General features: G+C 50.6%; 1 protein-coding gene across 1 annotated transcript in view; it reads left to right on the top strand.

Moving 5' to 3' along the window:
• Positions 1-1,488: 1,488 nt before the first annotated feature.
• Rnft2 (ring finger protein, transmembrane 2) overlaps positions 1,489-27,417 on the top strand; it is a 64,056-nt gene continuing 38,127 nt past the window's right edge. Inside the window, exons 1-6 of the mRNA XM_026386143.2 lie at positions 1,489-1,567; positions 2,052-2,110; positions 8,492-8,961; positions 11,601-11,677; positions 14,816-14,916; positions 22,385-22,538. Of these exons, the coding sequence (XP_026241928.2) occupies positions 1,544-1,567; positions 2,052-2,110; positions 8,492-8,961; positions 11,601-11,677; positions 14,816-14,916; positions 22,385-22,538 (885 nt within the window). The 5' untranslated portion in view covers positions 1,489-1,543. The remainder of the gene's footprint in view (positions 1,568-2,051; positions 2,111-8,491; positions 8,962-11,600; positions 11,678-14,815; positions 14,917-22,384; positions 22,539-27,417) is intronic.

The following is a 27,417-nucleotide window of genomic DNA, read 5'->3' as shown; positions in this document are numbered from 1 at the left end:
CACTTCGGGGCAGCCTAGTAACGGCCGGAAAAGTCTCAGTGTGGTCCTTCATAGGGAGCTAGACCTATGCATGGAGCAGAGGGTTAAAAGGCGTTTCATTCAATTATTTAGGTGCAAAAATTTATTCCAGAATTCAATGTTGAAATAATTATGTATGGCCTGCGTCCAACACAGAATCTGAAGACCCTTCAAAAGCAAGCATCTGAAAGTAGTGTTGGGCACTCGATTTAGGAGGTTGTGCCAAATTTGTGGTTAGAAACCTTGGAATGCTGTATTTTATTTTCTCCAAGGATTTATTTGCAAGTGATGGCAGATAGAAGGTTGAAGCTAAGTTATTAAGCAAGATTGCAAATTCTGAGGAAAATATATATGTAATGATCTTTCCTTTATACATAAAGATGGTGCTGCTGACCCATTTCTTAACTAGTGTTCTGAAAGGAAAAGGAAAAGCGTTGTCTATTCTATGGCTCTAAGAAGCCTGGTCAGGAGTAGGAAGTCATTCAACAGCCAGTTATGGTGCCCTGAACTAAGAGTTGGGACCATCTGTGGTCCTGGACAGGAAAATATTTCAAGAGGCCAAACCTATTCATGGAAAATGTACCACAATGTTTTCTTCTGTTATGTGAGAGGTGAGACAGTGAGCAAGGGATCTAGAAAAAGGTAAGTGGGAGACTCATGGTGTTTTATCTATTGAATAAATATTTGCAGAGTGTTCTCTGTGACCAGCAGCACTCTAGATGCAGAGATAAAGGGACAAACCAGGTGCACAGGATTCCTGTTTTTGTGGAATTTACATTCTAATAGGGGAGAGATCAAAAATTAACTAATGTACATGTAAATAACTGTTAAGTGCTATGGAGAAAATAAAACAGTGCAATGGTGGGAGGAATCAGGGGTGAACAGAGAAGGCCCCCCCAGGTGACTTTTGACCTGAGGGAGCTAGCTTTTCAACATACAGAGGGAAAAGCATTCCAGAGAAAGAGAACAGCCAGTTCAAAGGCCCTGAGGCAGGGACCAGCAGACATGTTGGAGGAACAGCAAGACCAGTGAGGCTGGAGGTGCATCATAGAAGGGAGCGTGGAAGAAAATGAGGTTAGCAGTGTGTGATGCTATGTCAGGCAGAACCTGTAGGCTGTGAGCAGAGCTTTGGGTTTTATTCTGGATTCAGTGGGAAGCCATATTTTCTGAATTCCCCAATCAGAAGGGCTCCTCTTTTGTCAACAGGACAAAATACATTCAGATCATAATTGTTCTAGAGAGACTCAAGGAGAGATCCATAAGGAGCCACCCAGAGGTAATAAGTAGATGGGTACAGTTAGCCCTGATGTCATGAGAATTATCGTCTACTGGACTATATGTGAATTATTTACCCAAGCGTTCTGTGCCTCCAGGGTTTGGAGTCTGATTAGTTCCCTAACCTGTGTGTCCCTCTGGAGAGGAAAAGGAAGGGAAGGCCTGCTTTCTCTCGGATCCAGTGGTCGCATCCCCACCAGGAGCCCTGAATATCCACCTCAGCCGTCGTCACCATGGAGGTCTGAAGTCCATGTGGTTCCTCACGGTGAACCAGGTGACGTGTCTCCATCAGAATCCAACCTTCATTACTGCTTCAGTAAATGCGAGGGATGGCAGGAAGCTTGGTGTTCCGCCACTCCACTCCACCCGTGGAACCGATGGAGAATCTGGAGCCAAAAAGCGGTTACTGATTTGCCTAAGGTCACACAGCCAGTTAGGGACACTCACCCATCCCCTGACTACCTGTCCACTGCTCCCTTCACCACACCCGACACCTCTCTTCCTTCCCGTCTCCTTCCCCGTGAGAACCTCCTCCACCTCTATGTCCCAACATCTTCATCTGCAAAATGTGATCATTCTTCCTGCAGAGATAAATGTTGAACTGAGGATCAAGTGGCCACAAAAAGAAACAAAGTTTGAAAAAGGTCAGAGGGCTCTAGGGATGCAGGATACAGGTGGGACTGGCTGAGGGTTGCTGTGGTGACCTGAAAGGTGCGAGGCGTGTGGGAGGCTTGGCTCACTCCTGTGTTGGCTTCCAGGTGTTAAGGAAGATGCAGAGGCGGCACAGCAGCAACACAGACTCCATCCCGCCCGAAAGGTAGGTGGCCCCGGGTTTTGTTGCACCCAAAGGCTCCGGGCTTTGAGTAATGAAGGACAGTCCAAAACTGGATTGAAAAGATCTGCCTCTTGGAGGTAATTGTTAGAGTCACAAAGGAGACCCAGTTGGAACCTAGTCTGAAGAGTGTCACCTTTGCATTCCTACAACAAAATACTTGAGGCAGATAACTTCACAAAGAGAAAAGGTTTATTTAGCTCACAGATTTGGAGGCTGAGAATCTCAATGGCACAGCCCAGGCTCAGCACCACCTCTTGGCCTCATCACCTCATGGCATGGCTGGCAATGGTGGCTCCATGTGTGGGAACAAGCGAGTACGTCTGAAAATACCTGAGAGAAAGAGACTGGGTTCCCATGGTCCCCTTCAATGGAACACCCCCAAGCACCTAAGGACCTCTGATCAGGCCCCACCTCTTAAAGGTCCACAGTACCACCACCACTGGGACCAAGTCTTTACATATGGACTTTAGAGGAACACTCATTTTATACCTAAACCATAGCACACAGTGATGGCTTTATACTAAATACCCATCCCATAAGAGCTTGCTCTCACTTTTATGGTCATTTTCAAACCCTGTGTTAGATGAGCTACTTGACTCATTTTAGCAATGATTGTACCCATGGAGTGTGTTTGTTTGTTTTCTCTGGGGAGGGGTCCTGGGGATTGAACGGGGGCACTTAACCAAGGAGCCACGTCCCCAGCCCGTTATTGTATTTTGCTCAGAGACAGGGTCTCCCTGAGTTGCTTAGGGCCTTGCTAAGCTGCTGAGGCTGGCTTTGAACTCACCATCCTCCTGCCTCAGCCTCCTGAGCCCCTGGAATTATAGGCATGCACCACTGTGCCAGCCCATGGAGTTTTAATTTATAGAGATGCCTTAGTCTATTCAGGCTGCTGTAACAAAAATACCCCAGGCGGGGGAGCTTACACAGCAAGCATTTATGTTTCACAGTTCTGGAAGCAGGGAAATCCAAGATCAAGGTGACAGCAGATTCTGGCGAGAGCTTGCTTCCTGCTGGAGAAATGGGCTCTTTTTTTTTTTTTTTTTTTTTTGGTTGGGGTCATGTCCATAGAGTAGAAGGGGCAGGGATCTCTCTGTGGCCTTTGTCCTGGGGCATGAACCCCATCATCATGGCACACTCATCTTCAAAGGCCCCACACCCTAGGACCATCACTCAGGGGGTCGGGATTTCCACACTTGAATCTGGAGGAGACAGAAACATTCAGAGGACACATGAGAACCCACACGGAGAGGCCAACGACCGTGAAGGAGGCTCTTCATCACTTAGGTTTCCTGACAGGAGGGGCACGCAGGGCCATATGGGGAAGCACTGACTGGGTCACAGGCAGAGCGGGGCACCGGCCATTGTCTTTACTCTGTTTTCTGCAGGAAAATCCAAGCAGGGAAACAGCTTGCCGTCGGTGGTTTGAATGGTGTCCGTGGGCTCCGGGCTGTAGAGCGGTCTCTAGTTGTTTGCTGTCCGACGCTGGGTCACTTAGGGCAGAGAAAACACTGGCTTGTACGCGTGAGGGTTAAAAAGTCGGAGGCGGGCTAGCCCCAGGTTGCAGGCGAGATGTGAACAACTCTGGTCCCTTGTGTGGCTATGATTCACAGATGCCAAGTAGATCACGACAGAGGGAACCCATACACACAGTTAGAGTGCTCATCACCTAGAATGGCTGTCTGTTTAAATCCAAGAGAGTGCACCCCATGGGGACCTGTTTTCAGGGTGCAATGACATCCCAGCCCAGACCTCCTTGTTGGTCCCCTGTGACTCAGGTGGGTTCCAAAATCACAAGTCGTATCCATCAGTCCAGGCCCAGCTCTGGGACCAAGGTTGGGATGAAGCTGCCTGCTCTGCAGGAAGGTCGCTCGCTGGCTACCGGGCAGTCAACCCTTGGCCAAAAACCCAGCTCAATCACTTCCCACCTGCTATGGTTCCGGGTTGTGTGTCCCCAGAATCCACGAGTTGAAAACATCATCCCAGAGTCAGATGTTGATAGGATTTGGAGGTGGGGGCTTTGGGAGGTCATTAGGATTAAAGTCCTCAGGGTGGGGCTCTCATGGTGGCATTAGAGGCTTTATAACAAGAGGAAGAGAGAGCTGGGCCCACGCACTTACTTCCATGGGATGCCCTCCCCCTTGTGATGATGCAGTATGAGGGCCCTTACCAGAAGCAACCCTGTGCTTGTGGACTTCCAGCCTCCAGAACTGTATGCCAGATAAACCTCTATATTTTATAAATTACCCAGTCTCAGGAATTTTGTTATAGTAACAGAAAACAGACAAGGACATCTCCCATGGTGCCTCTGGCAAGTGACCTCACCCCTACGTCTCAAATTTTGCATCAGCAGATGGCACATGATAAAACTCAGAGTTGCTTATAAATAAGGGATGAGTGTGAAAATGCACAAATATATCTAGCTTGTAAGAAACAAGTCCGTTGGAGCCTTCCACTCCCTGAAGACAGCTTTGCCTTCTGCTCCCAAGTGGACCAGGAGATCTTTTAGGGCAGAGACCATAGCAGAAAAATAATGGCCACCAAGTAGTGACTGTCCCCACTACCCTCTTGCTAGCCTATTGAGGTCAGGGTTGTTTCTGTGTCTATTTTACAGATGAGGAAACAGGTATATCCAGGGGAAGTCAGTCACCTGAAGTCAATGACCAGGAAGTGGATTTGGGTCTCAGTCTATTTGTCTTCCAGACTCTGTGCTTTGAGATGCCACATTTTTGAGTGCTTCCTGTCTGAGCAGCTCTACTTGTTCTGGGATGCCACAGGTCCAGACCTTAAGTGGTTAAGTTGGAAGTGCAGCCTCTGTGTCTCCCCAAGGAATAGTCTTTCCCATTTAGGATGAAATCCCAGCTGGCCATCCGGGAGAGGCTCAGGGAAGGGGGACCAACTATAAAAAGCTCTTGGTGGATTGAGTCTTGTTGGTTGTGCCAGAGCGCCATGAACTCAGGGCTTGGAGGAGCAGGAGGGCTTTCTAGAGCCCCGTGGGGCAGTGCAGGTATCCACATGGGCCAGTGTGGCCGCTGCCAGGATTTGTGCTTTCTTTTTTTAGGACTTGTGCTTTCTGAGCTCAGCTTCTTGGAGTTCAGAAAAAGCTCTTGACCCTCGAGACTCATAGCCATGGTGTCTGTTATTGTTGTCATTATTAATATTATCATGATTATTACCCAGAGCCCTGGAGGGGGAGGACACACATTTCCCAGGCTTTGGGAGTTGATGGAGAAGGAGCAAGGGGGGAAAGGGGGAGGTTGTGCCAGGCTGCTGAGAATGTACCTCCTCAGGTTCAGTTTGTAAAGCCAAAGAGACCAACCCTGAGACTTCTCCAGACCAGCATGTCCCCTGCTGTGTTTAACAAACTTTCTGCAAGACATTCATAGGTTTTCCATGGATAAAAAGAATTCTGTGAGCTGGGCGTGGGGCACAAACAGTTGTTTACTGGTTACTTGGGAGGCTGAGGCAAGGGAATTGGGAGCTTAGGGCCAACCTGGGAAACGGAGCAAGACCTTGTCTCAAAAGCACAGAAGGAATTCTGTGGGAACCAGCAGGCTTAAATAGAGTCAATTCTTTTTTCGATTGCAGACCTTTTCAGAGATTTTAGTGGGATCATGCATTTCTTTTTTCTTTTCTTTCTTTATTTTTCATTAGAGATTGAACCTGGGGTACTCTACCACTGAGCTATATCCCCAGCCCTTTTTATATTTTTTTGTTTTTAAAGCAGGGTCTCGCTAAGTTGTTGAAGCTGCTCTTGAACTTCTGATCCTCCTGCCTCAGCCTTCGTAGTAGCTGGAATTACAGGCACCTTAGCATGCAGCTATTCATTTTCTTTTTAAAGCAGCATTTATTGAGCATATTCTATGTGCTAGTGCACCTGTGATGTGTGGTAGAGAAACAGTCATGGTCCTTGACCCTATGGAGCATGCCCAGTCTAAAGTACTGACTGCATGCTAGAATTCACTGGGGGATTCCAGAACTTGAGGTGCTGGGGCCTACCCCCAAGATTTCGTTTGAATTAGTCTACAGGGGGGGGGGGCTGGGGCACCTTTATTTATCAAAAGCTCTCCCAAGAGATTATAAGGGGCAGCCAGGATTGAGGGCCACAAGTCTCCAGGAAAGATACCCAATACATTGATGATTGACGGGTCCTGGGCAGGGGAGGTTAGGTACCTGAGAACCAGAAGCAGGTGCAGGCATTTTGGGGGAGGCAGGGAGACCCCACCAAGGAAGAGAGATTTCAGCTGGAATCTCATGGATGAGCGTCGGCAGCCGGGATGGGATGGAGTGGGGTGACGGCGTAGGCGGGAAGCCCCTGAGTAGCGAGGAAGAAGGGTGTCATGACCTTGGAATCTGAGGCCAGGCAAGTTCATCTCTCTGAGCCTTAGTTTCTTTATCTGTAAAATGGAGATGCTGTCAGTACTATCTTTAGGATTTATCTGAGAATGGGAAGTGTAAGCTGAGAAGCCTTTAGATAAGATTTTTATGGGATAGTGAAGTCATCAAATATATGTGGAATGAGCAGAGAATCCATAGAGGTCAAGTGTGAGAGCAGCTGTCAACTCCCCATAGCCTCCATTGTATGGCTAAGGCATGACTGAATGATAGCTTGTATGTGTTTGTTAAGCACCTACTGTATGCCCTGGGTCATGAGGTCCAGAGGATGGATGCAATTCGGCTTTTCCTTTAAGCGGCTCCTGATGTTTCTGGAGACCCTTGGGATTCTGAGGAGGAGCCTGCCACACCTACTTCGGGGACATAAAGGGGAGGGAGGCGGGGAGGCTCTGTGCCCACCCCTTCCTCCCCCGCACATACACATTGAGCCTGTCCTCCCCTCGTGTCTGTGGTGTGACCCGAGTCCACATAGCCTGAGAGAAGGATGGGGGCCTCCAGAACTCCAGGGCACAGTGTTCATGGGAAACTGCTGTCCCTTCTGGGCTCCCCATTCCTGGAGGGGTCACTCTGGGCTCTCTGCTCTTTGGCAATGGCTCCGAAAAAGCCACCAAATCCTTTGCCTCATTCCAACCCCAGAAGCCTGTGCTTGGAACTAGAAAAGGAAATTTGGCCCTGGAGATCTCCAGAGGCCTAGAGAGAACAGTTTCCCTGCTCTGAGCACTTAATGCAGTCCAAGTTCATTGCAATGGATGTTTTAAATTTGATACTCCTCCCCAGGAATGCTGGACATGAATGGAACTTGTGCCCATTTTTCTAGCACGGAAACTGAGTACAGAATCATAATGCCCTGGGAGAGATGAAGTCCGGGTTCCAATGTGGGTCCGTCTTGAGTTGTCTTCCCTTGACTCTTAGCTGCCCACCAAATACCAGCTCTGACCAAGGTTGACCCTTTGGGAAGCTCCAGAGCCAGGGCCTGGAGTTTATACAATTCTGTGCTTGCTTTTCAGTGAAGCAGAACAGTTAAGAAAACGAGCTTTGGAGTTAGTCTGCCTGGGTCCAAATCCCCCTGCCAGACCGACCCCTTAGCAGCCATGTGACTCTGGACAAATAATCCATGTGTCTCAGTTTCCTGATCTGTGAAATGGGGATGTTATCAGCACCAATTCAGGGTGGAGAGGGAGATTTAATGAGTTGATCAATGTAACACATTAAAAAAACTGAGCAAGGCTGGGGTTGTAGCTCAGTGGTAGAGCGCTCTGCCTAGCACGTTTGAGGCCCTGGGTTCGATCCTCAGCACCACTTATAAAATAATTAAAATAAAGGTATTGTTTTTAAAAAAAAAACTGTCCAACACATAGAGTGTGCAGTAAAGGTTCTGACCCTGTTGTTGTTACTGTTTGTATTTATTTGGGTGAGCTTGCGCAGGGGGCCACAGGTGGCTTCAACAGTGGAGGTTTCTCCCAGTGCTGAAGGCTGGAAGGTCAAGGTCAAGGTGCTCAGGGTTCATTTCTTCCCAAGTCTTTCCTTGGCGCCTCGCATAGTGGCTGCCTTCTTGCTGTGTCCCCACCTGTGGGTGACTGTGTCCTAAGTGCCTCTTCTTAAAAGGACACCAGTCCTGCTGGATTAGGGTCCACCCTAATGACCTCGTTTTAACTCCATGGGAAGATACCGTTGGGTCCATAACGTTATTGGCATGTGTCCTGTGGTCCCTGCCCCTCTTATAAAGCCAGCAGGATCCCATCGTAGGGACTTCTCCCTGCTGACCTCACATGGCCCTGCTCACCTCCCAGGGGCTCCCCTCTGCACCCCGAGGTGGGGCTCCCCTCTGCACCCCGGGGTGGGGCTCCCCTCTGCACCCCGGGGTGGGGCTGGCTTTGCCCTCTTAGTAGCTCCCCAGGGGACGGCGCTCCAGCAGGACTTGGGGGACCTGCTGGCCACAGTCAGACCGCACACCACCTTGTTGTGCAGAAGCCGAAGCCAGGCGCTCAGCCCCGAGGCCAGCGTGGATGAGGGCGGCGTGTTCGAGAGCCTGAAGGCCGAGCCGGCCTCGCCGCCCGCGCTCTTCTCGGGCCTGGCCAGCGGCCTCCCCGCCAGCCCCTTCCCCGCCAGCCTGGTGCTCGGGCCCGCAGCCGGCGGCGGCGACGTCTTCATCCAGATGCCCGCGTCCAGGGAGGAAGGCGGCAGTCGGGGCAGCGAGGGGGGCACCTACCACCACCGCCCGCCGCACCACCACTTCCACCATGGAGGCCACCGCGGCGGCTCCCTGCTGCAGCACGTGGGCGGCGACCACCGCGGGCACCCCGAGGAAGGTGGCGATGAGCAGCCAGGGACGCCGGCCCCTGCCCTGTCCGAGCTGAAGGCTGTGATCTGCTGGCTGCAGAAGGGGCTGCCCTTCATCCTGATCCTCCTGGCCAAGGTGTGCTTCCAGCATAAGCTAGGTGAGTCCCTGGGGACACTGCTGTTAGCCTCCGCCTCCCACAGAGGGCTCCTGCAGCTCATGGGTGGAGGCTCTGCGGCCCAATGTCAGAGGAAGGCAGCAGAGGCTGTGGCCTGCAGAGTGCCTGAGGGCATGGGATTGCCCTCACACCTGGGGTCAGGTTCTCTGACCAGCTGTATGACTGTGGGCAAGTCGCTTGGCTTCTCTGACCCTTAGTTGCCACTGGGTGGGGGTTGTGAGAGAAACTTCCCCAGCTGGCCAGTTGGTGGAAAGGGTGTAACTAGGAGTTCAGACTTCTGAGATCTGAACCCCACTCTGCCCCTTCCTAACCCTGCATTGTTTAAATCTCAGGGCCACAGTTTCCTCATCTGTAAACCAGGGGTTAAGACAGCATATACAGCCTGTGGCAGTGGTTGTAACCCTGGGAGAAGCATCGACTGTCTGGGTGCCATGCTGTGCTCTAAGCGTGGTATTGGGCAAGTTGGGTGTAGTCAGGAGGCTGAGGCAGGAGGAATGTGAGTTCAAAGCCAGCCTCAGCAACTTAGAAGACCCTGTCTCCAAAGAAAAAATAAAAAGGGCTGGGGATGTGGCTTGGTGGTTAAGTGCTCCTGGGTTCATTCCCCAGTACAAAAAAAAAAGAGCATATGCAGTCAGCCCTCCATAGCTCCAGGCTCTGAATCTATGAAGTCAACCAACCACAGATGGAACCTTTTCAGAGAAAAATTTGCATATATACTAAACACATGTAAGACTTTTTCCATGTCATCCTCAAAAACACATTCTGACAATTATTTCCATGACATTTGCACTGTTTTAGGTATTCTAAAGAATCTAGAGATGATTTAAAGATTGCTGAAAGTGTGTGTAGGTTACATGCAAATACTGTGCATTTTATATAAGGGACTTGAGCATCTATAGATTCTGGTATCCACAGAAGTCCTAGAACCAATCCCAGATGATGTGGGGGACCACTGAACTTCAGAGGAACAGTGATATTAAATCAAGTGAATGTGTAGAAAGTACTTAGGACTGTGCCTGGCATCACTGTCTTAATTATATTCCTTATTAATGCACATGAAAATACTTAGCATAGAGCCTAGCACTTAGCAAGTGCTCGATAAACACTCCCTATTGTGTTAGGAAGTAAGAGGACAATTCACAAAAAGGCTTAGTCTGCTGCTGATACACCCTTAGCAGTCAGTAAGTGGTGTCTGGCACAGGGCAGTTGTTATTTGTACTTATTTCTATTAGATCGTGGTGTGGCTTGGCCTTACAGCATTTGTGGACTATTATTTAATCCTGTCATAAAAACGGTGGTAAGAATTACTCTCTTCCCACACATGAAGACAAGTTGTCTAGGCCATCTTTGGCTTCCTGTTTTCCCCTCTTGGGTGAGTTCTGACCTGCTCCCATGCTTCTCCTTCCTCACTAGAGTACCTCCGTGTGAGTCCTTCCCTTTCGGTTCCCAGGAGCCAGCATGTTCCCCAAAACTTACCCTGAAGCCGGACGCACTGGCGCACGCCTGTCATCCCAGCGGCTCAGGAGGCTGAGGCAGGAGGATGGCCAGTCAGAGCCAGCCTCAGCCACTCAGTGAGGCCCTAAGCGACCCTGTCAGACCCTCTCTAAATACAACATACAAAGGGCTGGGGATGTGGCTCAGTGGTTAAGCACCCTGGGTTCAATCCCTGGTACAAAAACAAACAACAATAACGAAAAACAAAACAAGTCACCCCAAATTCTGGCAGACTCATGGCTAAGTTTTCTTCTTGAGTATGTTTATTTTTCAATAAGTGTATTTTGGTTTTGTTTGTGCTTTGTTTTTCATCAAAAAGGAAATTGGAAAAAAGAACAATAGGGTTACTAGTTGTTTTATGTTTCCAGTGAAGAACGATAAACCCCTTTTCCGGAGTGGCTGTGGGAGAAGGCCTGGTGTCCACACACTAATGAAAAAGCAGGTGGCCCCCAAGCCCAGGTGCGAAGCGAATTCTGCTTACAGTTGGTAGGATGGAAGTCATCATGCAGGGAGTGTCCCGAGATGCCGGCTGGGCACCGCGGCAGCTGTGGAATCCAATTCAACCGTTCTCCCATCCACCTGGGTCACGGTTACCTCTTAGCTGAGAATTTCCCCCCTTTAGTGTTGTTTTAATTCCTGTGATTTCCTGGGCTTTGTCTGTGGATGTATGCTTTTATTTCATGTGTGCTTGAAATAAAAGCATACATCCACAGATTGGTTTTGACAGTAGAAAGAATAATGGGTGCTATTTCCTAAGGGCTGGAGGTGATCTTCCATAAGCCGATCCCTCTGGGAGGTGAGCACTATTATTATTCTGTCCAGTTTGTAGATGATGGAACTGGGGCTCAGAGAGGTGCAGTGACTTGCCCAGGCTCACACAGTAGAGATGGCAAAGCAAGGATTGTGTTTCTAGTCTTGCTAGATGGCACAGCCCATGCTCCTGATCTAGTGCTAAATATTCCCCTTCCCGTGGCCTAACGCTGTCCCTGTCACGGTGGCTCGAGGCTCCCCGTGAGTCACATCCCACCCCTTTCTGTGGTTCACCTGCCTGCCGGCTCGGGGGCAGGTCTTTTTCTAACATCGCTGGGCCCCGTGAGACTAAGTGGGTGCGGGACCCTCTACTGCAGGCATCGCCGTGTGCATCGGGATGGCCAGCACCTTCGCCTACGCCAACTCCACGCTGCGGGAACAGGTCTCTCTGAAGGTGAGTCACGGGGGGGGGGGCCTCCTGTGGCTGCGTCATGCTGTCCACACCCTGAGTGGCTTACAGCAGGATGGTGCATGGCCCTCACCTCGGCACGTGAAGTCCACCGTGGTCTCTCAGTGACAGTCCCGCTGCCCCCAGGCCGTGCTCCGTCTGCAGTCCCTGGGGCACCTCCTCACCTTTTGCAACTCCACAGTCACCTGTGGCCCTTCAAGCAGTGTGGCACCTCCCTCCAGCCCTCCTCTGGGTCATCCTCTCCACTTGTGAGGTCCCTTGTGGTTACTCGGGGCCCACCTGGATAATCCAGGTGACTGTTCCCACCTGAGGCCCAGCTGACAACTTCAACTCCACCTGCAGCCCAAATTCCCCCACCTGTCCCCTAACTTATTCACAGCTGCCAGGGGTCAGTGGCCCTCCTCGGCAGGGTATGCTGCCTGCCGCCACCGGGCAGATCCCACACATGCCAGCCTTCGCCCTGCCAACCTTTTCCCTGTGACCTGATAAGGAGAGGGAAAGAAAAAAATCATTCTTACTCATTTCCCCAGTGAGGAAACAGTGGCTCAGAGACACTAACCCCGAGGTCACACAGCAGGGCAAGTGGGAACTGGGATTTGAACCCAGGCAGTTCAGCCCCAGAGCCTGTGCTTATTCTGAGTTCAAATCCAACTCCTTCACCACCTGCAGCCCCTCAGCCAGATATTCCTGGCGATCTCAGCCTCAGCCTTCACCTCTGGATAAGGTTTATAGATGGTCCCCGACTTATGACAGTCTGACTTCATTGTTTTTCATCTTTACAATAGTGAGAAAGCAATATGCTTTCATTAGAAACCCACTCCAAATTTTCACTCTGGGTCTTTTCCTAAGCGAGTGATCCTTGGTGTGATCCTTCTGTGATTCTGGGCAGCTCCACAAGCCGCAGCTCCCAATCGGCTGGCAATCTCCAGGGGAAGCATCGGCTGTCTAGGTGCCACGCTGTGCTGCTGAGCGTGGTATTGGGCAAGTTGGGTGAAGTCAGGGCGTTTTGGACTTAATGCTGTTTTCAACTTAGAGTGGGTCTTTGGGGACAGAGCCCCATCGTAAGTCAAGAAGCACCTACCTGTATTCACACCAATTCACAGATCCATCAAGAAGGCTAAATAAGATTCTGCATTTAGAGGATTCAATGAGATACTGCAGAGAAGTAGTTCAGCACAGCACCCACACACACAGGAAGCCTTCATTTGAGCTCTTTTGTAAAACGTGTGCTTTCTGTGGCACAGGCAGTCCCGTAACCAAAGCCATCTTCTCTGACCCTTCCACAGCATCTTATGCTTTCACCAAAGCACTTGGAGATCCTTGCAGCCTGGAGGGCAGCTCTGTCTCCATTTGTACATGAACACGTTGAAGTCCAGAGCTGGGGTAACCAGAGGTCCTTCTTGACCTTTTGTCTCATCTTCATGTAAGCCCCTTTCTGCTGCTGTTAGAACAGCTGGTTGACTTAACCCCACAGAGGGAGGCTTTGGGGAGTGGGTCCTGTCACGTAACATCCTTGTGGTGCCTTGACTTGAATTTTAGGGGCTGAAAGGAGGTCTGGATTCATAGACAAACCTCCAGGGTCCCTAAGCCCCGTGAAGACACAAGTGATGTTTGGCCGGTGTGCGTGACGCTCAGTGCACTTACAAAGCCCAGCTCATTACTAGGAACCATCCCTGTCCTGTGCACTGTTTTCCCAGGGCCTTGCCGAGTCCTCCTTCTGTTCCATTGCTGGTTTAGATTTACAGGGAATTCAACCAGGATCTATTATTTATTGAGGAAAAAGGGAGCTGCCGAGTGGATCCATCCCACAGCCAGGAGTCGGCCGGTTGGAGGTGGTTTCTGTAGTCGTTAACCTTGACCGCTCCCAGAATAATGGGTGGATGGAGATGCATTTGTTGGGTCCACCCTCTGGAAACGTGTGCTGCAGCAGGGAGCGGGTGCTGGGCCGTCTGCAGACAGCGTGTCTTGAGCATTTACCGAAACCACAGGGACGGTCACACTGGGAAAGTTATGACCTCATCCTGTTCCAGCAACGGAGCCGCCCCGGCCAGGAAGAAGAGCAGCTTTTGGGAATCCGAGCAGAGGGGTCTGCTGGCGTCTCCCGGGTCTCCGTGCCTCCTCTGAGGGGCATCTCGCAGGATTGCTTCTTCCCTTCAGGCCCTGAAGCTGCCAGGAAACAGAAAACTGAGAAGGTTTTCAGTTTTTCTTCCTGGGGACCCAACAGGGACCGTGAAAGGCTGTGACAGCCGTGTTTATGAGTGTGAACCCCGTCCTAGGAGTGCGGCCCCACATTGAACTGCTGGCCAACAGGGAGCCCAGAGGTCTGTGCGACAAAAAGTGGGAGCAGAAGTCTCCACCACCTCACTCTGAATCCACTCCCCGGTTGTGGGGTTTCTGTCAGAGGCCCTGCCCCTTAGCGAGCCAGACACGAGTCCACACCAGGATGACCGCTTACACGTTAAGTGTGACTTCATCCCTAATGGCAGGACCCTCTTCACATGGTGACACCTGGGCTTTAACGTGTGCCCTTGAGCCTTGTGCCCAGTTCTACCCTAAGTGTCACCTAACACTGCCACCAGGTGCTCTTCTAAGCCTGTGTGACTCCGCAAGGTAGGTCCTAACAAGCACTTGCTGAACGGATGAGGAAAGGAAGGTGCAGAGATCAGCAGCTGGCCCAGGGTCCGATGGCGTGTCAGCTCTTCTTTGCTGTGACCAAATTACAAGACGAGGAGACGTTTATTTTGGACTCCTGGTTTCACGGGTTCAGTCCATGGTCGGCCAGCGCCATGCTCTGGGCCTGAGATAAGAACATCATGGCTCCCAGGTAGCCCACCACAGATTCGACCCCGGCCATCTAGCTCCAGGGTCTCTGCCGCAAGCTCCTCCCCTCTTCAGCTGGTTCTCCAATCAGGTGGGCACTACTGTGTCACCTTCTCTGTGCCTACTCCTTGGGTCCCAGTGAGATGGAAAGATGCTGGTGCCCTTTCCCTTTCCCATCAGCCCTGCTTCCTCCAAAACTGTGAGACGGTGAGGTTTCCACTCATGGGGGAACATTCCAGAATGTTCCGCTAGGTGTGCCTTGGTCATTGCAGCATCCCCACAGATCTCTTGCTTTGTCTCCAGGAGAAGAGGTCAGTGCTGGTCATCCTGTGGATCTTGGCCTTCCTGGCAGGGAACACCCTGTGTGTGCTGTACACATTCAGCTCCCAGCAGCTATACAACAGGTGAGCGGGGGAGACCCTTCTAGTGGAAGAGTCAGGGGGCTTGGCTGGGTTTGGGGCCCGCACTCCAGCACTTGAGAAGGACACACCAGCTCTGTGCCATGGCTCAGCTCTTGGACTCCAGTCTGTTGCTACACACTGGCGCCTAGGTACCCTAGCAGAAATATAACACAAGCCCCACATACAACTTTACATTTTCCAACTGCCACATGAAGAAAAATAATAAAAAAGAAAAAGACAACTAATTTTACTAATAGATTTTATTTAACCCAGTACAATCGGCCTCCACATCTGAGAATTCAGCCAACCTCAGGTGAGAGTTGTCAGAAAAAACAATTGTATCTGATGCTGAGTGTGGTGGTGCGCCTGCCTATAATCCCAACGGCTCAGGAGGCTGAGGCAGGAGGATGGCAAGTTCAAAGCGAGGCACCAACAACTCAGTGAGACCCTGTCTCTAATAAAATTCAATATTGGGCTGGAAATGTGGCTCCATGGTTTAGTGCCCCAGAGTTTAATCCCTGTTACCAATAATAATAATAATGATGATGATGCTGCTGCTGCTGATTGCATCGGCACTAACCATGCACAGACTTTGCTTCCTGTATTATTCCCTTACCAATAGAGTAGAGCACTGTTCACGCAGCATTGACATTATACTATTGGATATTATAAGTCATCTAGAGTTGGTTTCAAGCATACAGGAGGATGTGATAAGTTACATGCAAATACGGTGCCATTTTCACTGTGAGACCTGAGCGTTTTGGATTTTGGTGTCCGTAGAAGATCCTGGAATCAATTCCTCAAGGACACTGAGGGACAACTCAGTATTGGAAATGCTATCATTTCAACATGCAATCAAGATAAAAACTCTTTGAGATATTGTACATTCATTTTTTTCTGCATTATTGGTAATTTGGCATCTTACACATACAGCTCATGTTCCTACCAACTGACCACATTTCTAGTGTTCAGAATGGTCAGTGTGTGGACAGTGCAGGTCTAGATATTTCCAGAAAGACACACGAGACACTAGATGCAGCATTGCCTCTGGGGTGGGCACTGCAGATCAGAAACTTGATTGGAACTGTTTAGCTGTTTGTATTACTTGATTTTTTTTTCTTCTCTGTGAATGTAGCAACTTTTTAAAGGTATTTTGTTGTACTTATATGTATACATTTTTTAAAAAATATTTTATTTTTTAGTTGTAATTGAATACAATACCTTTATTTTATTTATTTTTATGTGGTGCTGAGGATCGAGCCCAGGGTCTTACACAGGCTAGCTGAGTGCTCCACTGCTGACCCACAACCCCAGCCCCTATATGTACATTTTTTTAAAAATCTAGAGATACATGCTAAAGCAGGGTTGGCAAACTCCAGCCATCCATGTATTTTTAATTAATGACATTTAATTGGAACTCAGCTGCACCCCATCCATTCATGCACGTACATGTGATGTATGAATGCTTTTGGCTAACAGAGTCGAACAAAGACCATATAGCAGACAAAACTGAAAATATTTAAAATATTTTTTTCCAGTGCCGGGTATTGAAGTCAGAGCCTTTTTAGCATGCTAGGCTATGCCCCTAATCCTTTATATTTTATTTCAAATCAGGGTCTCACTAAGTTGCCCAGGATGACCTTGAACTTGAGATCCTCTTGCCTCTGCCTCCTGAGTAGCTGGGATGACAGGTCATGATTCTTTCATAGCAAAATTGTGCACCCGACCTAAAATATTAGCCATGGCCCTCCGGAGGTTAAATGTGTGGGTAATGGTAATGCTTTATTGTATTGTCCGTATTTTGTAATGTTTTTGTAAGGGACAGACTTTTTTGTAATAATAGCAGTGCTTTTGTAATTCTTAAGAGATAAAATATCTATCCTCTCTGGTTTCATCTGGGCAGGAACAAGGGTCCCCTATCCTAGACACACGTCACATGACCTGGGAACTCTGTTCTCATGTGACTTTTTGACTCAGAGTCCTGGGCAACACCGTGGCAGGTGGGAGGCTCAGCCACAGACACAGAATGGACTGCTTGGCCCTGATTGGTCATCAGCTGCCTTAAAAATATCCTATCACCTTGGCAACCAAGCCCCTGGAAGTGCTCTGAAGCCAGTGAGCTTCGCCAGAGCTCCAGCAGGTCCAGGCGGGCAGCACCCCACTCCCAGAGCCCGTCACACTGTCAGAACTTGTTCCTGAGTGTTTCGGGGCTGCCAGCCACCTCCTGTTTCCTGGTAGCGAGGCACTTTCCCAGGTACCTTGTACAATGTCCATAGTTGTTTCATTATTTTTTTCAAATAAATAAATAAATGAGTAACTCTTTTTAAAATTTTTATTTATTTTTATTTTTATTTTTTGCATGACTAGGGATTGAACCCAGGACTTTGCACATGCTAGACGAGTGTTCTACCACTGATCTGCACCCCAACCCCTGTCCTTTTATTTATTTATCTATTTGTTTATTTTTTGGTGCCAGGAATTGAACCCAGGGTGCTTAACCACTGAGCCACACCCCCAGCCCTATTAAGACAGGGTCTCACTGAGTTGCCCAGGCTGGCCTCAAACTGGTGGTCCTCCTGCCCCAGCCTGCCACATACCTGGGATTACAGATGTGCACCACCTCACCCAGCTCAGGCTTTTAAAAGTAATTTATTTTTCTGACTTTGAAGGTAATTTATTTTAAATGGTGAAATGTTAGAAGATACATTTTTTAAAAGGCCAAAATTGCCTCTATTCTTGTCACCAAACTGCCACCAGGTTAACATGTTTCTCTGCAGATGTGTGTGTACCTGTTAGAGGAGGTGACATGCAGAGCTTGCCACTTCATGACACTTTCTCTTTCATTTGCCACCTTTTCACTTTAAATCCACAAGTTGCCTTTATTGTTACTTCCGGTGCCAGTTCTCAGGACTATACAGAAGATCCCTTATCCAAAAGGACCAGAAGTGTTTCAGACTTGGGAGTTTTTCAGATTTTGGAGCACTTGTGTAGACTTTACCCACAGAGCATTACCAATCTGAAAATCATCCTAAGCCCAAAACACTCCAAAATCACAATGCTCAAAGAGCTTCGGATTTTAGAGCATTACGCATTTCAAGTTTGGAGATCAGGGATGCTCGGCCTGAACTGAGAAAAGTTACCAACTCCAGCCCTTTGGGATGCTGTCATGTCAGGCTTTGCTCCAGAGAGGGGCTCGCTCAATCCTAGGAAAGCTGAACAACCAGGCCTTAGGTGGCAGGAACCAGAGAAATTCCTGGAACCCGTGAGCCAGAAATCGTGGACATTGGTTTTGATGTCAGCTCTTGGCATGATTAAGCCTCTCACTGGCTCCCTTAAAATTCAAGAAAGAGGAGAGCACCTGACTGGCTCTTCATGGGCTAGGGGTCCAGCCCTGCCCAAGCACCTGTGGCCAGAAGGGCCAGGTCACCAAGGACCAGATGGCTTCCTTGAGGATGGCAGTGGTGACTTCATCTCAGAATGGAGGGTCACGTGCTCAGATGCCACAGACGCAACTTTGCAGAATCTGAGAACTGTTGGTGGGAGAACCCGAGGGGGGAGCCGAACCACAGACTACACCACCCACAAGATTTTATAAACCTCAGACCTGGAGATTTCCCAAACCAGTGAAGCATCCCTCAGCCAAAATTCAGAAGTCCACCATGTAGACAGCAGCTTGCTTTTTGCAATTAAAAACACATTTCAAAATGATCATCATATAGAAGACAAAAGGTAGAAGGAACCCAAGTGTCCACTGGCAGATGAATGGATGGAATGTGCTCTGTCCATGTATTGGAATATTACTCAGCCTCGAAAAAAAGAAAAAAGGTGGAAATTTGGACACAGGTGACAGCATGGATGAACCTTGTGGATATTTCCTAAATTGGAATAAGCTAGTCACACACACACACACTCTCACACACACACACAAACACACTGCACGATTCTACTGATGCAAGGTACCTACAATAGTTAAATTCATACGTGCAGACAGTCGCAGGGTGGTTTCCAAGGGAAGGGGAGTGGGAGCTGTTGTCTGATGGGTGTGGGTTCCAGTTCTGCAGGATGCGGAACCCTGGCACTAGTTGGGAGTGAGTTGTCAACAGTGTGAGCATCTTGTATTCATAACGATGGCCGAGGCAAATTTTATGATGTGTGTTTTACCGGTTAGGAAAAAAAGATCATCTACCACCTGCATCATTTCATAAGATGAGGTATTTTAACCACAAAGAATTAATTAAGATTAAAGAACAACCCTGAGCCAGGCGCAGTGGCACATACCTGTAATCCCAGGAGCTCGGGAGGCTGAGGCAGGAGGATCATGTGTTCAAAGCCAGCCTCAGCAAAAGCGAGGCGGTAAGCAACTCAGTGAGACCCTGTCTCTAAATAAAATACAGAATAGGGCTGGGGATGTGGCTCAGTGGTTGAGTGCCCCTGAGTTCAAATACCAGTATCCACCCCCCCCCCAAAAAAAAGGAACAACCTTGTCAATGGAACACTCCCCTTCATTTTAGAAAAAGTGTTTGAAACAGTGTTAAGAATATGTTACCAGAATGTTCCTGCTCTGTGCGGAACTGAGGGCTGCCAGGACGGAGGGAAGTCTGTCTCATGGAGGGTGGGGGAAGGGAGGTTGAAACAAGTTAGGCTTGCAGATCACGTCCCCCTGTTTTGAAAATGGACTTTGAGGAGTCAGTAGTTTGGACACTTCCTGAGGCCACCCTATAAGAGCAGCCCTTGGAGTTCATCCCAAGACATCAACACACATCTCACCCCCTGCCTTCGTCAAGTGGTCCAGAATCTCCAGTCCTGGTGGAGGGTAGAGGGGGTGGAGTTTCCCAGAAGCTTGGAGGAATTTCCCACTCATGCCATTTTTTGGGCATGATCATATTCCCAGGCTCAGACCTCGGTGGCCCCATCAAACCAGGGCTGAGTCAAACTGGCAGCATAGAAAGAGCAAGAGAGAGAGTGGCTTAAGAGAAAAGCAACAGAGCTCAGTCCTTGTCCTTTCAGATGCCACCTCTCTACAGTGTGCACGTAAGTGCTGCCAACAGCCATTATCTTATTTAGCCCTCCCAGTGACCCAGCCATATCCTCCCTTCACAAGTGAGGAAACCAAGGCTTTAGATCCAGAAGGATGAGAATGGTTATCTTTTACTATAAGAAAACACTCAAGGTTGGGTGCTTTATGAGGAAATGAGGTTTATCTAACTCACAGTTCTAGAAGTTCAAGGGCAAGGCACTGATGTTGGCATGCCTCTGGTGAGGACCTGGGGCCAGATGAACTTGGAGACCAGAAGCTAAAAAGAAGAAGGACCAATATTGGCTTCCCACTAGGTCCTGCCTTTTAAAGGCCCCACCACCTGTCTCATCACCCACTGAGCACCAAGACCTCCAACGTAAACTTTGGGGGCACAAACCACATTCAGATCACAGCACCTTACTAAGGAGCCTCAGCCCCAGAGACAGCACTTAGGAGTGACCTTGGATCCTCCCAGGATTTGAACTCTGATGACCAACCTCTGGGAACCTTAATTCTACCCCTTGCCATCATTCTGCCCCTTGGCAAGTCCGAGAACCTCTCCTCACCTGAGAAACCAGGGCCGAGTTAGTTCTTCCTGATCCACCTGAGCAGGCTCCGTAGCAAGGCCAGGTGTCGGAAAATACATGAAGGAACTGGGTGAACTATAAAGTCGTTGACATATAGTCATATCATATTATTTTAGGGTTAATTACTATAATTATGGATGATGGCGTCCAGTGAGCAAAACTGACCATCAATCTGTCAGCCCGTTAAAAGTTCCTGGAGCATTTTAGACACAAGTGAACTCTCTGTGGGGAAATGCGCCACTTCCCCCTCTCCACCCCCACCACAAAAAAAAAAAAAAAAAAAAAAAGGAAAAGCACCAAGATGATGGGGTAAAACCCAGGCAAGTGAGTCAAACGCCAACTGGTGTCTTTGAGATGAAATGGAAAGCTTGAGACCGAACCTTGTTATATTACAGTCGGATTCACACAAAAAAATTTGCAGAGTGTAGCAATCAGCCAGCCAGTTTGGGATCCCCAGGAAGGAACCAAGTGGAGCCAGAGAGGGGAGCGCAGGCCCCAGTCCTCTTCCTGTGTTACGACGTGGGTGTCCACTTGAACTTGGAGACGAGGGGTCCCAGGGAGAGAGACTGGGATGTGGACAACACCACAGGTGTGGGGAGCAGTTGCCACCATAGAGGGTCCTCTTGGATTTTCCCTATTCTAGCTGCTTAAAGAGAAGGGGGAAAACCAGGTGGATCTGTTCCTAGGATACTTGAAAAAAGAGGCTTCGTTCCCTGCCCTTGTCTGCTGGGCCAGCAAGGTATTTCCAAAGCGTTTGGGAGACCGACAGGACCCATCCTGGCCTTGGCTCTGAGCCTCTAATCCAGTGGGAAGGAAGGAGAGCTGAGACGCAGAAAGCCCGCAGAACAGGCCCTGCATGAAGTGAGAAGCCAAGGTATTTTACGACTACTGTTCGCATAATTATGAATAACACCTTCATCCTCAGGGGTGATGAGAGCGGTGCTGCTCAGAGTGTGGTCCATGGACAGCTGCCAACTTGAACCCTGCTTGTTGTATGTCTCCAAGAGTTGAGAACAGATATGGAGCATGAGGTCTAACGTGGCTGGCTGCGGATAGATAAAATGGGTTTGCCCTGTGCATACTAAGGATTGGGAGAGCGTTAACCCAGGAAGCCTGCACCTCATCTGCCTCCATCCCTTAGTACCTGTACCACCTTGTGCTGATTTGCCATTCTGTGCCTCAGTTTTCTCATCTGCAAAGAGGGTTGGATAAACGCACCTGCCTCCTGGAATTGCTGTTACCATTGTCACCACAGCCTGGCAGGGTCTGCAGTGTGTCTGTGATCCCCAAGGCCTGTCAGGAACACCGTCAGGGAGGGTGTGATTCCCATTGGATTGATGTGCACACTCGGGTTTGCAGAGAAAACTGTACTTACCCAGGATTCAGCAAATGGAGAAGCCAGAGTTCAAATTCAAGTCTGTTGGATACTAACGTCTCCAAGCTTCAGTCCTTTTTATAGAGGTTAGCTGTGCCTACTGGAGAGGGAGATTTAATGAGATACACTGAGTGAAGGGTGTAGCCCAGTACCTACCCAGCAGTCCCCCTGCATCCTCTGCACCGTTGGCATGACTTCTTCTCCCCTTCTTCCTTCCTTTGCCCACTTTTGTCAAGATTCTTGTGGACCCATAAAACTGGAGGGGACTTTAATGATGCCCATCTCTCCTTGTAACCCTCAAGGGAACTGAGGCCCAGAGAAGTTAAAAGACCCACCTGAGGTCACACAGCAGGTTTGTAGCAGACTCAGGAATGGGACACAGAGGTCAGTGCTGTTTCTGTAGGTAATATTTCCAAGGCTCCCGGGTGAGCAGGCAGAACTGCCAAGGGATGGGCCCTGGGTAAACATCTTGGCTCTGTGAATTCTTCCCAGCCTCATCTTCCTGAAGCCCAACCTGGAGACGCTGGACTTCTTCGACCTGCTGTGGATCGTGGGGATCGCAGACTTTGTGCTGAAGTACATCACCATTGCCCTCAAGTGCCTCGTCGTGGCCCTGCCCAAGATCATCCTGGCGGTCAAGTCCAAGGTAGGTCCTGGCTGCGGCCACCCGCCACCCCCAGCCACATGGATCACGCGGGGGATCCTGGGCACCTTTTAGAGGAGGAAAGAATCGGCCAAGAGCAGGGCCAAGGTCAGCTTGTCAAGTGCACAGAGCCTGAGCTGGCAGCTCTGTCACCGGCCCGGGGCCATCCTGAAAGCTGAGCGTGGCTTTGGCCAACGCCTTCTCACGCACTGTGTGAAGACGTTTCCTAGTTGCTCTAGTTGAAGCTTCTCTGACGCTAAATTTCATCGTGGGGTGGGGGGATGTTGCTGTGTCCTGTGTCCTGGGTCCTGTGTCCTGCTCCTCCCAGGGAAGGGTGGCCTGGTGGGCTTTGACTGTCTGTCTTCCAGGGGCTCATTTTGTTAAGGGGGCTGAGGCTCAAAAAGAAGGGCTCTGTGTTCGATTGGTGATGTCTGCTGTGGACCCAGGACGAGTGGAGGCAGCCTTGAGGCTTTGCCGTGGCCTGGGCTACAGGCGGGCACTGGGCAGAGAGGTCTTGGCAAACAGCCATTGAAGTTCTGAGGACTGAGAAGGCCTAGGCAAAATGCCACCGTGGGATACCGTGATTCCCAGTGACTCTAAGATGACCCAAAGGGACCCTGGACAGAGGCAGGCAGACTAAAGCATCTCTCCAGTGCCCGGCTTCCCTTTTCGTAAAAAAAAAAAAAGCCATCTCTCCAGTTCAGAAAGCTCAGAATCTGTCCCAGACATTGCTTGGCAGAGAGCAGGTCAGACTCGACCATCCGTCTGAGTGACAATGGACCCAGCCCATAGCGGGGGTCAGCCTCGAGCCTGTGTCTCCGCTCCCTGCTGGGTATTGATCTGGGTGAGCCAAACCCCAAGCCACTGAGGTTTTCTGAGATGAAGCCACAACTCGGAGGCCAAAGCCAGTGACGGGAAGCTTAAGACACTTAAAGATCAAAAGACCCACGGGAGGGAAAGTCAGGAGACAAACACTGGCCCTGAGGTGCCCGCCTTGCTTCCCCAAGACCCTCATGACCACTACCATTTGCCTGTTGAGCTCCTGCCAGTGGCCGCAGGCCCCGTGCCCTTGACCGCAGGAAGCAGCATGGCCCGGGTTCACTCTGGTGGAATTTGACCTCAGACACATCCACACCCTGGGCCACCTAGACTCCTCCCTAGCTGTGTGACTTGGGCAGGTAACAACCTCTCTGAGTCCTAGTCTCCATTTCGTAAGAACGATTGGTATGGGACACACCAAGTGCTTTACCTCAGATCCAGTGCAGAGTCAATTGCTCAATTCACAGGACAGGTTGTGCTGGGACCAGGGCTCTCCAGACTTGGGAATATTTGTATACATAATGAGTCATCTCAGGGATTATGCCCTCTAATGAGTCATCTCGGGGATTATGCCCTGGTCTGAACACTGGATGCATTTTTGTTTCCCATATTCCTGATACACAGAGCCCGAAGGTAACTTGAACGATATTTTCAGTGCACCTATGTTTTGACCAGGATCATCATACAAGGTCAGGGTGGGATTCTCTACTTGTGTCATTGTACCTAACAGAGCTGTAGCTGGCAGCTCTGTCACCGGCCCGGGTCATCCTGGAAGCTGAGTGTGGCTTTGGCCAGTGCCTTTTCATGCACTCCGTGAACACGTTTCCTAGTTACTCTAGTCGAAGCTTCTCTGACGCTAAATTTTATCATGGGGCGGGGGGATGTTGCATTTGGAACTTTTTTCGAATTTCAGATTATGGGGTCAGGGGTGCTCGGCCTTTGCTGATATCATTTACCCTTTGTGACTGCCAGCTCTGCATTGACTAGCTGTGTGGCCTTGGATGAGTTTCCTAACCTCTCTGTGCCTCAGAGAGGTTAGGGGGATCATAATTTTATAGCTGATATCAATGCAGTTAACCTGTCTTCTTCACCCTGCTCTCTGCCCAGACCTGTGTGTATTTTGTGTGTGTGTGACAAAGTCCTGGGGATTGAACCCAGGGGCGCTTTAAGACTGATCCACATCCTCAGCCCTTTTTCTTTTGAGTCAGGGTCTCACTAAGTTGCTTAGGGCCTCCCTAAGTTGCTGAGGCTGGCCTCATGCTTGCAATCCTCCTGCTTCCGCCTCCTGAATCACTGAGACCACAGGTGTCCTGTGTGTACTTTAACACTGGGCTCCTGTGTCCAGTGTCCTCCAGGGGGCTTCAGCCAGTGGTAGGCCCAACAAGAGCTGCTGCGACACACTCTTACAAATTTGGTGGCTGAAAGCAAATTAAAGTGAATTGACTTTTCCATTCCTCTCCAGGTCAGAACCCGACCTGGGTTTCGCTGGGCTCCAGTCAGGGTGGCAGGTGGTGCCTGGGCTCTGTCCTTTCCCACGGGGTCAGGATGGCAGGTGGGGTCCTTCTCGCATCTTCTCTGACCTCCCTTCCCTGGTCACCTCTCCCTCTCTGGCTCTGGCCTCCCTGCCTTCCCTTTACAAGGACCCTGGGATCACACTGGGCCCATCTCAAGGCAAAGTGCCCTGGGCCTTGTCAGCTGGTGTCTTCGCAGGTTGTGGGGACTGGGATGGGGACCCCGTGGTGAGGGCTCCTCTTCCGTCCACCATACCTGGCTTCCTCCCTTCCGCGTCACCACAGGTCACTGACCACAGGTCACTAAGCGCTGGACACTCATCAACTCGAGAATCTGTGCCACCTCCCGTGAAGGGGGTGCTGTCCCTCCTCCCGTCCCTCCTCAGAGTGGGCCCTTCCCGGCCCGGGCAGCTTCTCCAGCCGCTCTCTGCCAGGCCTGGCCTGGACCTTCTCTCCGCCCCTTCATCTCCACGGAGCCAGCTGTGTGGACAGGGCTCTCCAGGCCAGACCCCCCGGTGGCTCCCCTAACCCTGGCCCATACCTTCGAGACCAGCACTTGTATCCCACCCTCCTCGCGGCCTGCCACGAGACCCCCCTGGGCAGTTTTGAAGGTGAAGAGATGATGAGGATCCAAGCAGGCCTGGCCCCGGGCAGATGCTCCATGCATGTCGGCCACCAGGAGGACCTTTCTTTTGTTTGGGTACCAGGGGTTGAACCCAGGGGCGTTCTGCCACTGAGCCTCATCCCCAGCCCTTTTGTGTGTGTGAAGCCAGGTCTTACTAAGATGCTGAGGCTGGCCTCAAACTTCCAATCCTCCTGCCTCAGCCTCCTGGGTTACTATGCACCACCCCACCCAGCGGATGATCATCTTTACTCACCGCTGTACTCATTACTCCTCCTGCTGCTGCTGTCTCCCCCTCCCTTCAAGGTGGGCACTCTCCCCATTTTATGGACAAAGAGATCAAGGCTCAGAGAGCCCTGCAGACACCTGGCCGATCCACAATTTGCCCTCGGTCCTGACTGACACCAAATCCAGGGTGTGTCAGTCACCTGTGCATCTCTGTGACTAAAAGGCATAGCAAGAACAATTTAAGAGGAGGAAATGTTTATTTAGGGCTCATGTTTCCAAGGCAAATTCCACCATGGGCCAACTCCGTTGCTCTGGTCTGAGGCGGGGCAGAAAGTCATAGTGGAAGGTGTGCGGGGGGAGCTGCTCACCTCCTGGCAGCTGGAGAGCGGAGAAAGTCCCACAAGGAGCCAGGGGCAGGAGTGTACTCCCACAGGGAGTCGGCCCAGCCTGTAGTTCTAGTGACTCTGGAGGCTGAAGGGGGGGGCGGATCGGGAGGATGGGGAAGATCATAAGTTCAAGGCTAGCCTCAATAATTTAGCAAGGTCCTAAGCAAGTGAGCAGGACCCTGTCTCAAAATAAAAAGGGCTGGGGATGGGGCTCAGTGGTTAAGTGCCCTGGGTTCAATCCCTGGTACAAAAAAAAAAGAAATCTCTAATTCCCGAGGGCACACCCCCAGGCACCGACTTCCTTGAGCCACGCACCCTGCCTGCCTGCAGCTGCCGCCCAGCATGGTAGTGCTCTCAGTTGTTGACCCATCAAATGGCCAAGTCCCCTGATTAGCTCACAGCCCCATAACCTAGTGATTTCCGTTCAGAACATCCCTGCATTTACACATGAGCTTGGGGGGACACCTCCTATCCAAACTGTCACGTGGGGGCCTCTTGCAGCTGTCTGATCTCTGAGAACCCCGGCCGGGTGACTGTTCCCACAGATTCATGTGCCCAACATTGGTGTCATTAGGCCTGGAACCCCCAGGGAGAAGCTTCCGGTGGGCCTCCTCCTCCATGCACCTGCCTGGACCTCGCACCATGTAGGACAGTGAGGGTGAGAGCTGCACTGTGAGCTCTCGGGGGACCCTGTGCCTGGACTAGGAATGGCCTGTAGCCATCACCTAAGAAGACAGAGGGGGCCATCTCCTGCTAGGGGACACCAGCCTCGGCCACCTGCAGGCATGGGGCTCGCAGCCCTGGCCGGGGTGGGGCTGGGGCTGATACCTCCCAGGCAGGGCCTCCCTGCCCCCTGCCTACCTGGGCACCTGCTGGGAGCTCTTGGCTCTGCGCAGCCAGCAGGGTGGGGCCATGGGGCCGGGGCAGGAGAGACAGAGCCTGTGCTGGAGCCCACGGGAGTCGGTGCCTGAGAACAGACTGTCACAGAAAGTCATTTGTCAGCCCATTCTAGTGAGGAGCAGGAGCAGCTGCAATAGCCAGCCCTTGCAGGGTGCGTCCCCGGGCGCTGGTCACTGTCCTGAGTACTCTGATTACCGTTGCCCTGGAGACCAAGGCCCACCCCCTTTTTACACCTGTAGGAACTGAACTATGCTTGCCCAAGGCCACCCAGCCAGACGCGAAGACCATCCATGCCATCAGGCAGCCACCCCCCTCTGCCTGAGCTTGAATCCCTCTGCTGCAGCCAGAACAGGGGCTGTCACAAAGCCACGTCATAAGTAGACTTAGACCCGAGAGTGCAAAGCCGGAGGAACAAG

This window comes from Urocitellus parryii, chromosome 3 (genome assembly GCF_045843805.1).
Source record: "Urocitellus parryii isolate mUroPar1 chromosome 3, mUroPar1.hap1, whole genome shotgun sequence".
Classification (NCBI taxonomy): Eukaryota; Metazoa; Chordata; class Mammalia; order Rodentia; family Sciuridae; genus Urocitellus; species Urocitellus parryii.
This window is presented reverse-complemented; position numbering and strand designations above follow the sequence as displayed.